Source organism: Limulus polyphemus, unplaced genomic scaffold, assembly GCF_000517525.1.
Source record: "Limulus polyphemus unplaced genomic scaffold, Limulus_polyphemus-2.1.2 Scaffold489, whole genome shotgun sequence".
Lineage (NCBI taxonomy): Eukaryota > Metazoa > Arthropoda > Merostomata > Xiphosura > Limulidae > Limulus > Limulus polyphemus.
In genome coordinates this window covers 1-14,164 of record NW_013666099.1, presented here as the reverse complement: position 1 = coordinate 14,164, position 14,164 = coordinate 1, and the positions used below count along the sequence as shown (strand labels likewise).

Below are 14,164 nucleotides of genomic sequence, written 5' to 3'. Positions count from 1 at the left end.
CCTACCGTTACGTTACGTTACGTTAACGTTAACGTTACGTTACGTACGTACGTACGTAGAGACACACACACGTCTCCTCCTCCTCGTCTAGTGTGTGTTATTATTATATATATATATATATATATACACACACACACACACACACACACACACACACACACACACACACACACACACACACACACTATCCTGCCAGTCTCATCCGTATAGATGATTCCCGCAGGAATTGCATTTATCCTTGTACCGTTTCTGACGTTATGCAGACATTACTGACGCTCGCGTATTTTGAAAGCGACTGCTGCCAAGGTATTGATTATGGCACTTGGTAGTGGGAGTGTGTCTTCAGTATTACACGATTAAAAAGTCACAACTCACCCAGTCCAACCTGTTAGACCAGGAGGTATCAACAGGACACGATATGGATGTAATGAAGCTTTTAGGAAATTTGCTTCTGGTAGTGGTGGGATGTGTGAATAAGTCCGTAATTTTTTTCGTCAGTCTCCGTTTCTCTCGTCAGTTCTACTATCTTCTTTTTTATATCATCACTTCATTTCTTTCCATTATTCTTCATCTTCCTTAATCACTTAATCATTTTCTGAATCGATCCACTGAGTGGCGGTGCATTTTTTGTATGTGTGCTATTATATGCGCAGTAAATGCCACTGACATGAGAACGGAGTTTGCGAAAGTAACAAACCTGATAAACTGTAGAAGTGATTAGGTTTTAACTAGGATCGACTCATTTTAACTGTATTTTTTATATATTTTTATCTTTCTTCAACTCTTCTTATTGCCCTTTTTTTCCCATTTCATCCCGTTTTTATCCTTTCTCCCAGTTTTTTTTTATTTCTACACTTCTTTATCTAGCTTTTTTTATTTTTCATTCTCATACCCACTTTCATTTATCTTCATTTCTTTTAGTCTTCAACTTCACGTTCCTCCTCCTTTCTCTCTTACTCTGTTTACTACTAGCTTTTTTTTTCGTCTGTCACTCATCATTGTTATGGTCTCAAATGATAAGTCATCAAGAAAAATAAACCCCGTTGGAAGCTAACTTACATATGTCTGACCGACTGAGTATTATAAGTAAGAGAAGAAATCAGTAGTACAGAACTTCCTTTAAAACATAATACAATACCCTACTTTTACATATTTGACTTGTATAGCAACTGTAAGTTATATTATTATATTAATATTCTGGGAGGCATGCCCCTAGACCCCCATAAGTTGAGCCACTTTTAGCAGCTACTTATACTTTCAATCTCTAATTGTAAAATTTACATGTTTAGCCAAGCACCCCCCCCCCCCCACCACACACACACTTTGCAAATCCTTTCTACACCACTGTAGTGCATTCCAATAAACCCATTATTTTGAAATGCATAATAGTTTATGAAAGTCAACCGATATTAGGGTGATTGTGATATAATCAGTTTAACCTTATTTGCTAAATTGTTTTTAGGTCTTCCACTTCATTGGTTACAGGGTTCCTAATAATATTTGAGAAAAAAAAACTGTTTAAAAACACCGTTGATATTGTAGTTAATTCCACCAGTTGATGCTGGGAATTTCTTTCTTATGTATTTTTCATTTAAAATGAGTGGTTCTGTCAATTTTATTTTATACAAAAAAAAGCAAATGTGCTCATGAAGGATGCAGTATGTGGACTCTACCGGTAGTGGTCAGTCGGTGGGTCAGCGTAAGCTTTAGACTTACAACGTTATTAACCTTGGTTCGATTCCCCGTGGGGGACAGAGTGCGGATAGCCTATTGTGTAGGTTTGCACTAAAAACAAATAACCCACCAGCTGTTATGAGATTAAACCAGATTGGTACTTTGAGAGTAAAAAAAAATCATACGACAAAATTAATCAATTCCCTAGGTTATTCGTATTTAACTGTTTGGATAAAACAACCAATCTTGTTTTCCTTGTTAGTGCAGATATCATTTACAAAGCTTTCATTATCATACTGTTTTCTCGGAATAAGTCGCATATAACTAAAAAAAGTAAAGTTTTAAAATGTATAACTTTGTTTTAGTTTGATGGTTTGCTGCTTGAAAAAGCAATTTGACTTAAATTATTAATATTACAAAAGTGTAGTGGTACTGTCCTCACTCGTTCATACGCAATTGAAACGTAGTTTAGCTATGATTAATGTTGAGTCGTTTCTTTTTTGGTTGTGTAATTTATGTAATTTGATTGCGTCATCTAGTAGCATTCAAGGCTTAGCCTTCTCGTCTTTTTAAATTTATGTTTTTATCGCTCTTTGTTTATAAACTGTTGGGCAGACATACACCAAATTTTTACATTATCCGGATGTGCCTCACGCCATCTAGTGACAGTACATTACTTAGCATCGATGACTTTTAAGTTTGTGTTCTATCATTGTTTGTTTGGAAACTACTGAACAAATATACACCAAATTCACACAGTCTGCGGTTGTATTTCCAAGATGAGATGTTGTGAAATATTTGTTCGATTGGTTCACGTCTATGGGCGGGATGGATATATGTAGTGTCACTTTCCCGACTGCCAGTTGTGTAACTCTGCTGTTTTAAAATCTGTTTTTTAGCGCAAGTTCTAACTTTCTAACTGATTCTAATTTTTAGCGGTTACTTTACTAAAACGAAATCCATTGGATTATCATCACATAGTATTATGGTATCATTCGTATCGAGGTATTAGTGATCTCAGAATCGAGCTTCTCATGGGGCCAAACACCGCTATTGCTTTATATAATCTTGGCTCATCTGACGTTTTTTTTTATAAGCTTGTAATACAGTTAATGTCCAGTTGGTTCATCAGAGAGCTGTTTAGCTATATTACGTATGTAGTGTTTATGGTTGGTTCATCTGAAAGTTGTGTATCCTTATTACATGTGCAACGCATATAGTTGGTTTATCTGAAAGTTGTGTATCCTTATTACATGTGCAGCGCATATAGTTGGTTTATCTGAAAGTTGTGTATCCTTATTACATGTGCAGCGCATATAGTTGGTTTATCTGAAAGTTGTGTATCCTTATTACATGTGCAGTGCATATAGTTGGTTTATCTGAAAGTTGTGTATCCTTATTACATATGTAGTGCATATAGTTGGTTTATCTGAAAGTTGTGTATCCTTATTACATATGTAGTGTTTATGCTGGTTCATCTGAAAGTTGTGTATCCTTATTACATATGTAGTGTTTATGCTGGTTCATCTGAAAGTTGTGTATCCTTATTACATATGTAGTGTTTATGCTGGTTCATCTGAAAGTTGTGTATCCTTATTACATATGTAGTGTTTATGGTTGGTCCATCTGAAAGTTGTGTATCCTTATTACATGTGCAGTGCATATAGTTGGTTCACCAGAGAGCTGTTTAGCTGTATTACATATGTAGTGTTTATGGCTGGTTCATCTGAAAATTGTGTATCCTTATTACATATGTAGTGTTTATGGCTGGTTCATCTGAAAATTGTGTATCCCTATTACATATGTAGTGATTATGGCTGGTTCATCTGAAAGTTGTGTATCCTTATTACATATGTAGTGTTTATGGCTGGTTCATCTGAAAGTTGTGTATCCTTATTACATATGTAGTGTTTATGGCTGGTTCATCTGAAAGTTGTGTATCCTTATTACATATGTAGTGTTTATGGCTGGTTCATCTGACAGTCGTGTATCCTTTATTACATATGTAGTGTTTTTGGTTGGTCCACCTGAAAGTTGTGTATCTTGTTCATTTAGTAACTAAACTCCATCTGAAATTTCAAATGGCACATGTTACAGGTCGACATGCACATCACAACAGGTAGTCGATACGACACTTCTTGCCACGCTTACTTCTTTTGTTAGGGCGGATTAGGTCGACCATCGATGGGTAAGAACGTTTCTTGGGTCAAGATGAACAATTAAGCATATCATTAATATAGTTACAGCCTGAGGTCGTGTCGGGGTGTAACATGTTCAAAACACTAACCCGAGAGATAGCTTTAGTGCTACTTTGTATGTACCCTATGCGCATCATGCTTATTTCAATATGGTGACGTCAAACATGCCAGAGAAAAGTGGTTTGTGGTATTTTTGTGAATACCTTCGTTTAAATGCACATCACGAAGACGTAGAAGCCGTGGAACTATTTGTAAAAAGTGAATCCTGCTAGTGAGTCAAGTGCTATAACTTCCTTTGTATAGAATCACCATTACAGTAGTGAAAACGAATACCCTATATCTGACAAGAGGTTATTGACTGTTGTTCTTCAGGACTTGTAAAAACGGAATATGAAATATTATCAATTGAGAACATTATTTAACTTCTTTGTGCGTTCACGGTTGCCGCCATCTTAAATGCTCCCGAAGTAGCGAACGTTTTGTTCGCTCAGAAGCAAAGGAGCAGCTACGAAGTGCTTAGCTGCTTGTCGTTCGATGTCGGAACTTTGAGCCCAGTCTCCACAACCTGTCGAAGTTAATGGCTGCACACAGAATAATAACACAGTGTGACATTTTCCATTTAAAGCCATGATTTGTCACTCTGGTCGAGTTTCATCCAATTACTTCAATGTTATAGTGAGCCGTTATTCAAAGTCACATTATAGGAAAGGCCTAAATCCGGATAGATAGGTAGATAGATGTCCTACTATGAAGCAAAAGTATATAAAAAATGATTGAAAAACAATATATATATATATATATTTACATACACGAAATTTATGTTTCTGTTTTGTTAAGCTACGTTGAAAAAGTGGGGGGGGGGGCAACACTTCTAATACATAAATGTTGATCTCTGGTAATTGTATACGTGTAAACCAACATAAGATTAAGTTAATTCTCCCATATTAATGGGATCCTCTGCATCATTATAAATGAAAAGATAGACACGTACACAGCCATCAAGTTGGTAGAAAGACTTATAATCAGGAAGAAAATGAGAAATCAGTACGTTATTGATATTACATAGATAAGAAAATATTTTTGTATTATTTTTATTTGACCTTTATAACATGTTCTGTCAAAAGATAATGTGACGTACGTAGTTATAGGTATAAAAGTTTTGTTTTCTTAGTTAACTATCGTTAACTTGTGATCAGAGCAAGCTGTCTGTGGTGATCAGAACTAGAAATTAACCCAGTAATGAGTGCAGCTTATTTAGTATACCGTTCTAACGTAAAATGATTAGAAAGCGTTGATTCACTAATTGGGTTACCTCGCTGTTAGCTTAGAGAATTTGTGTTGGTCCTAAATCAAGTTACTTAAAACTAACGATGCAAAATAATCCACATAATAAGAATAAGAAATTAAACAATTTAACCGTTATTGTTTAGGAAATTAACATTAAACAAATAACAGAATGTAACCTACTTAAAGAAATAGATACAAACTAGATGTTCACTTCTGGCGCTGCCATCTATTCCTGGCTTTTGGAAAAGGATGACATCATGCACGATACCTTAAAGTGTCCTGTTTTTATTGGCAAGTAACATTAGCATTCTGTTGAGTGATTTTCACCGAGAACTGATCTACGGTTTTGTGAAACATCTTTTTTTTTATTATTATTCGGACGGATTTTTACTTTATTACTATTATCTTTGACATCCTCAGGGCACATATCACTCCCCCCCAACCCCTCTGGGTAGGGACCAAGTGTTAGGTAATGAAAATGCGGATGTTCAAGTTATAGTTTTACGTGAACTATTTTTGATGAGGTTATTTTATAGTTAAAAAGACAAAGGCACGCGGTGGCCATATTTTGTCATCTGCTGGTCGTATTTTATCACCACCCGGCCGCGTGCTTGTCACCTGATGGCCATATTTTGTCATCTGCTGGTTGTGTATTTGTCACATTCTAACCATATTTATCACCTGCTTGCCAAATTTTGCACCATACTGGCCGTGTATTTGTTACCTTCTGGCCATATTTTGTCACTTATTGACCATATTTTGTTACCTACTGGCCATATTTCACATTTCGCTTATATCTGCTAGTGTCAAGTTAAATGGACCAGAGTCATCAGCATGTAGCGTATAGCTTTTCTAAGTATCAGACTCAAAACTTTATGAACAAATGCAGGGCAGTTACGGAAATTGATAGAATAGATTGTAATTCTTATTTTTTGATAAGATTCTTTAGATGAAGGAATCATAAACCTCTGGAAAAAGATAATTCACGCGTTGTAGTAACAACTGATGTTCTGTTTGTAATATTAAAAACACGTACTATCCCTCGTGTAAATAAATGATGGGAAGGAAAATTGAATTGGATGAAGGGAATTTGTGTGAAGACAACTTAACTTCAAAGTTATACATTACATATCAAAAGAATAATTCATTTTATAGGCACAAAAATTATTTGTTTAATAGTTAACTTGTTTTCGTTCTAAAACTATTTGAAAGTAGTTTATTGCTCAAGAGTTAGAAACTAGAGATAGATTCCGTAGGCTGATGTATAATTTATCGATGCTGGTCATGTGGGAAATTAACAGTTCTTCCAACTGATTGAGGTTTGTTTGAGTCTCAAAGATATCAAGACAAGAATCAACCTTGGACGGATAATATGTAAGGCATATATCATTCCTTAACGCACGAGTTCTTATGGTCATTAGTACTATCTTTATAATGGTTAGTCTTTCGATTTCTGCAAGATAATTCCGCCTGAACTATCTATTAGCACATAACTTTTCGTTGAGGCAAGGACATCGGCTAACCAATTCATTCGTACAAGCTGTAAATGGTATGGTTTTGTTACATATTTAGTGTAAACTGTGATACATCTTAATTGTCTGGTAGACATGAAGTGGAGGATCTGGTTAAAACAAAAGAGGAGATGTCTATTGGGAGCACAAAAAGGCAAACACAAACTTGAACTCGATAGTACAATCTGTTGAGTGAAAAGCGTCACTCGTTCCGAGTGATCACTTGAATTTCAGCATTAATGAACACCAATAAATTATTACGCATGTGACAAACTTATTTAATGATGTATATATTCCAAATTTGTGATACTTCGGGATGTGTTCAATAAACCACGAAAGCAGATCAAACTACCGTGAAAATTGTAATGAAAGTTCCAGTAAAAACAAACACAGACAGAGGCTTGTGTGAGAAATAAAGTATTCATCAATCAGTTTAATGTTTATAATTCCTTGCACTTCACGGACGCATGCCGATGTAATTAATCATTATAAATTATGTTTGTCTTAGAAACTAAACTGTAAAGTTTGTGAAATATTAAATTCTCGATTTACGCACCAATGTGTGTATTTTTATTCAAGCCTTACATTTTACACGTCATATATGATCTGATGAGACATACGGTTGTCATATATAGCATAACATTCTAATTTCACTTGTTTATTTTCCGGTAAAGGGGTATATTTTTCATTGTGTCTTTTTGTTATTACTAACAACAACTTACGTTTTATTGTGAGACTAAGATGAAACCAGGATGGTATGGAGAATGACTATGGTGTAGGACCTTAAGAGAAAAAGCCGTCTATTTGAGGCAAGATAAATACATCCCCTGCACACATATCTGCAATCCAGAAAAAACTAGGAAAGAAAAAAGTCCCTCGACTTTGGGACCTTTCGTTCCTTTAACGAATTGCAACCAACTATTTGGTCAGACCAGAGTAACCCAAGAGTTGACGGTGGGTGCGGTTTACTGTTTGCTTTCCCTTTAGTCTATCACTTCAAAATTAGGGACGGCTAGCGGATGTGACTCTCGTGTAGCTTTTCGCGGAATTCAACAAAAGCATTTTCACATTTAAGCAATAGTGTCAAAATAAACTTAATATATTCATTAAACTTCATTTCATACTGTGGTTATAACAACAGCCTCCCCCACTCTCCCAAATATATGTTTATATGCATATATATGTACGGTTTGGGTAACCCATGGTGAAGTGCTAATTAGATAACTTGAAAACGACATACAACCCTGGATATTTATCAACATTTGACATTAACGGAGAAAGCTTAAGTAAAAAACAGTAATTTTGAGAGAACTTACACGTTCTTCTAATTCTGTAACATATTTAATTGTATCATTTTCTATCTCCAACCTGAATGAATGTAAAGAACGAAGTTTTAAAGTTATTCATTGGATAGGAATTATATTACCTAATAATTTGGGTATAACTCTTGGACACTGGAATAACAAGGGAGAAAAATAAATACTTTTAAACTTCATTTTACATAAGCCAATAACACGAAGTGCTAAAAACCCAGTCTTATTTTCCTTTCCACCTTAGTCTTCGATAACTTGTTTTAACACGTCCCTCAGAAGCCAGTGGGTGTTTTTGCACTATAATTTGTTGAATATTAAAAGTAAGTTCAATCCGGAAACTCCCAAAGAGGAAGGTTTTGGGCGTATCCTTTCGAGAAAACTTTGAGACAAGTTTTCATTTGTTAATTGATAAATTTTAAGTGAAATACAGGATCCTCAAGTCTCCATACTAGTTAGTGTAAAGATCTACACGCTGAGAGTAAATTCAGTATATATATATATATATATATATATCAGTAAAGCCACATTCTCAGCATCATTAATTAAGCAATTTACAACCTTTTATGCTTCTTCTATCACCTTTTTATGCTTAGCTTTCAATTGATATACGAACGATTTCACCCGCGATTCGGTAAGGAAGGTCGAAGCATCACGATAGTCAGCAGTAGGATGAACAAACAGGAACACTTTGAAAGCAGCTACGGGCATGATATTTTACTCGGTTTGCTGTATAATATCTATCAAGGTGTTTCTAAACGGTTTCTGAATACCTTTGCGTGTCATTTGGAGACTTCAATGCTTCTTCTACTTGGCCTTTAAGCTCATGATGCGCTGACGAATTTCAGTCACTTTACCACTTCAAATCACTTTTTGCAGCCCCAACGCTAAAAGAGTGCGGGAAATGCCTTCTCATTAGCCAATAAACATGTCCAAACAATTTCAGTTCAAAAAAAAAACAAAAAAACAATTGGATTGGGTAATTTTTTGTCCTGTTTTTGTTTTTCAACAAAAATGTCTCTCACTGGCTCGTGAGAGGCCCGTTAAACTTTCTATATGTGAATAATTATCAGGAAAATACACAAATTTAATAGGCCTGTTCACAAAGCATTAAGGATTTTCATTTAACCACGATCTATAAAGCTCTTTTAGGATTTCCTCATCAGATAGGAAACTATGCTTAACTTTATCAAAATAATGAAAAACGTATAATTAACAAATAAAAAACACTGCAAGTATATAAGACAAGTCAGTCAGACACAGTGCCATTGTTGACAACAATACAAGTATAACAATGTAAAAGGAAAGGTAAAATAGGGATGAAATATAGTTAGTTAACTACTGTTGTAAGTTAGATCACCTTAAGGTGCTGCAGTCGAGTTTTCGTGGTTTCCTCTTGGTGCCACCATGTTTTGATACTTTATCACAATCCGTTTTCTTTCTGAGAGTCGTTTCCAGTTTCATTTACTTAAAATTCAAGTATGTAGTCGAGAGAACTCTTGCAGCTTGAGCAGTGTGCTTCGCATTAGGATGTTAAACTTAGAATTTATCTGTTTAACTGTTAAAACAACTGACTTCAGATCATTACACCTATGTACACGTATAAGGAAAAAACATTATTGTTAAGTAAAAAAAAACTATGTAGGGCTTGTTACTGAACTTGAACCAAACAATATAGGAATGGAAGTGGACATATCACATGATCGGTTAATTATCACATATTAGACTAAGCTGTCTCGACTTTAAATGGAGAATAAAATCCCTACATTACAGGCTTCACCACTTTGTCTATTGAAAGCGTGCTGTTTGTGTAGAATCTCAGCTTTCATCATTATACTTTTCCTTTAGTTAACTTTAGAATACTACTTTTATGACTATTTTACAATACAGTAACATTTTACCATTGGAAGTTCTGGTTCTATTTGTATTACTTATGAGGAAGCCAGTAATGTAGGGATTTTATATTATTTCTCCATGTAAAATCGAGACGGCTTAGTCTGCTATGTGATCATTAGCCGATTAAGTGATGTATCCAGTTCCATCCCTATCTTGTTTGGTTCAAATTCAGTAGACAGCCCTACATAGCTTTTTTTATTTAGCGATATTTCTTTTCTTATACTTGTTTGTTTACTTTTTTTTATAAGATGGTATACGTGGGTTACTAGGTTATAGAGTGTATTATCAAGCTTTATAAATTTTGCATATAATAATAATAAAATAGGTAGTCAAAGATCGTGAAGACTGTTTTGCTCAATCAAATGATGATTAAATTATAGTTACTACTAGAACCAGGTAGGTACTAGGCCTGTTGAATAAAGATGATGATGAACGAAAATAAGAAATCTCTGTTTTGGATATTCCCTGGTTTTCGACTTGGGACGCTCTGGATAGCTGAAAAGCGGCATATACATCGTAGATAGAGCAACTATGTCAGGCAGCTCTTCATATCTAGCTTCTGATGACCTGTAGAGAAGAAACTATATATGCCATTTTTATTGCTTTAAAACGGGTGTCCGTGCCATCCTTACATAGAGAGTGCTAACGCACTCCCCGATAATAACGAGTGGGAAGTATTAACTTCTCTTCGTAACGTACACAGGTCCTTTTAAACTCAATATCAGTGTTATAGATGTTCTTAGTGTGTACCATATATGGAATTACAGTCATCGATTTATCTTTGTGATTGTTTTACCATTTCTAGAGTATGTACGTTTACAAATATCTTTTTATATGTAAATAACTATTGTAAGCCTCGTCACAGGGTTACATACAGAATGATTAAGTTAGTCTGAGTGTTGCACATCTTCGGCTTACCTCTCATGTAAGTAAGCCTAAGCAAAGATGCAACAGTCAATGTCTAAGGCCAAGCGCCAGGTTTTTTGTGGCCCTAGTTGTAGAAAATAATAATGGGGTTTCTTAAATCTCAGTTCAGCTTTATATGAAATGTAAAACAGGCAGTATATTGAAAAAAAGTACACAGTTAATTCTATAATGCGTATAATTTTGGGGGCCTTGATGCAGTGAACACCATGTATCTTCCCTAATACGGTTTTGAGTTTTGGGGGCCTCCTTGATGCAGTGCACCCCTTGTATCGTCCCTAGTACCGTTCTGAGTGTTTTCACCATCTTTTCCACTGTGTATATTTGTCAGACTGTGTTTTATGATTTATGACTGAAAACAGCACAGAAAAATCAAACATTCGAACATCGAAAAAAGTAAATAAACAGAAATCTACTATCCGAAACAGAGAGTTTGAATATATTTTTCCATGAGGCTTCTATGTTGTCTATCGTAAACGCCAGGCCTGGCTGTATTATGTTGGCTTTTGATATAATAGCGTTACATAAGGATGTATATTTTTTATTCATGCCCATTCTAACTGCAGTGATTTTAACTCTTATCTCGCATATTTGCGTTCAATGTAGTGTAGTAAGTACTCTACTGGGATTTTTTGTTTCACTGCATTACTTATGTGGTTCTCATGTTTGTGCTTAATTGTGCATTATTAGCACACGTGAATAAACATCTAAAGTCAAGGAATGAACACAACTAGAAGTACTGTATGCTCTTGTGTCATAACTTAGATGTCTTACACGTAATTAAGTATGTTTTTGATCCTGTGTAACACTATTGATCAGAATACCTCGCTATATGTTTGTTTTTCGTTCATTTTAACGTAATTTTAAAAACGCTTAATCTTTCTTAACTGATATAAAACTTTTGTATATTTTCGTCTTTCCATCATTACCTCTGATAGTAAAGAAAAAGTGGAAACACTTCATTATTAACGTATTTCACGTGATCTATGAGTTCATAAAGACTTCAGCTCTGTGTTTTTGTATGTTTATTACATTTGATGTATTCGATTAGTTTGAAAACCCTTGTTTTATGCTGTAAATATCTTGTGCATTGTGATCGACAATGTGCAGTTTAGACCATACCTGAATGTAATCATTTTCGTTATTATCGTTTGCGACAAGAATGTTCTAAATTTGATGTAGAGATTCCAAAGTATATCGAAAAACGGGAAAAATAGAAAACGAAACCTTGGTATCTGCCTTTAAGTGCCCGAAGAACTTTAAATGCTATTTTAGTGTACGCAATGCTATGAAATGCATTCTTCTTCACCATACTGATGGTATTAATGTAAAACTAAAGCACGGCAGTGTCAAGAGGTGTTAAAAAAACGTCCCCCCCCCCCAAAGCATTTGACAATGAAGAGAACTTTGGATAGTCAATTTTGAACTTATATAGATTTTAATGTCGGTCTTGTCTTAAACATAACAACTACAGTTATTTCGTCTACTCTTAACCGTAACAGCTGTATTTATCTGGTATATTCTTAACCATAACTGTAATTATGTGTTCTACACTTAACCATGACAACTGTAGTTATGTTGTATATTCTTAACCATAACTGTAATTATGTATTTTACACTTAACCATGACAACTGTAGTTATGTTGTCTACCCTTAACCATGACAACTGTAGTTATGTTGTCTACCCTTAACCATGACAACTGTTGTTATTTTGTCTGCTCTTAGCCTCTAACGAGTATAGTGATATCGTCTACTCTAATCCTAATACCTTTATTGATGTCGTCTACTCTTAACTTCAAACAGCTATAATTAAGTCGTCTATTATAACCCTTATAGCTGCAGTGAAATAACATATGTTGATGCGTTATTTATTTGAGAATAAAACGTTTCTAGTTTGGAATGACCACTGGTTCTAATTTAGGACTTTTTATGTAAATTATTTTCAGGTATTTTCAGGCTTTTTATGGTTCGCTTGTCATTATTAATTGACTGTAATAATTATTATTATTATTATTAGCTGTAATTTTATTGAAGTTTTTAACAACTCATTTAGTAGAAGTTATTACTTAATTAAAGCAATAGCTTACCATTAAACTGCCTCATTTGAAACTGTACAACCCCCCTCCCCCTGTTTAATCCATTCTACATTGGGTAAGATGTTCCGTCATTCTTACGGAAAAAAATACAATCAAAAATTTTTGTCTTCTAAAAATCACAAAATATCTTATTGCTAACCACCCATCCCCAAAAGAAAGTACAAATATTCTTATGAGATTTCTACCAGTTTCTGTTTTTGTAGTTTAATAACATTTAAAACACAGATAGAGGAAAAAAAAACAGATTTAATTCATGATTGAAATTACAGTTTACTAACTTTTATTTTATTTTTCTAGGAGACCGAATTCTTGGAAATATCCAGCATACGTGACACCAGGACAGGAAAGTATGCTAGAGTACCTAGGGTAAGTTTATCCCAAGTAAACTTGCTCTAACTTTTTTTTTTATCAACCACTCATGATATTAGGACAGTAAAGTATGCTAGAGTACCTAGGGTAAGTTCATCCCAACTAAACTTGTTCTAACTTTTTTTATCAACCACCCATGAGACCAGGATAGGAAAGTATGCTAGAGTACCTTGGGTATGTTTATCCCAAGTAAACTTGTTCTAACTTTTTTTATCAACCACCCATGAGACCAGGATAGGAAAGTATGCTAGAGTACCTAGGGTATGTTTATCCCAAGTAAACTTGTTCTAACTTTTTTTATCAACCACCCATGAGACCAGGATAGGAAAGTATGCCAGAGTACCTAGGGTAAGTTCATCCCAGTTAAACTTGTTCTAACTTTTTTTTATCAACCACCCATGAGACCAGGATAGGAAAGTATGCCAGAGTACCTAGGGTAAGCTTATCCTCACTAAACTTGTTCTAACTTTTTTTTATCAACCACCCGTGACACCAGGACAGGAAAGTATGCCAGAATACCTGGGGTATGTTTAACCCAACTAAACCTATTTTACTATTAATGGCTGGAGACGGCTTGAATGGGTAATGAAGAAAAACTTTAATATAAGTTTAACATAACAGCAAATGTAAACTAAATCAAAATCGTTACTAAACATAAATTATTTAGAATCACACAATACCAAAGTCATTTACAAAATAACATGCAATAACTGTCCAGAATTCTACATTGGAGAAACAGGAAGAAAATTGGAAACCAGATTGACAGAACACAATAAAAAACCGTCCCATGTTTTTCACCATTGCAACTCAAAAAACAATAGTATATCTATTAAAAACACAGTCATTTTAAACAAAGAACCCAACATAAACAAACGAAAAATCCATTTTAGTTGAACAGA

General features: G+C 34.7%; 1 protein-coding gene across 1 annotated transcript in view; it reads left to right on the top strand.

Moving 5' to 3' along the window:
* The window catches only part of LOC106458585 (1-phosphatidylinositol 4,5-bisphosphate phosphodiesterase beta-1-like), a 140,963-nt gene extending 127,605 nt beyond the window's left edge, over positions 1 to 13,358 (top strand). Inside the window, exon 3 of the mRNA XM_013918105.2 lies at positions 13,194 to 13,358. Coding sequence (XP_013773559.2) covers positions 13,194 to 13,292 — 99 coding nt within the window. The 3' untranslated portion in view covers positions 13,293 to 13,358. The remainder of the gene's footprint in view (positions 1 to 13,193) is intronic.
* Positions 13,359 to 14,164: the final 806 nt, after the last annotated feature.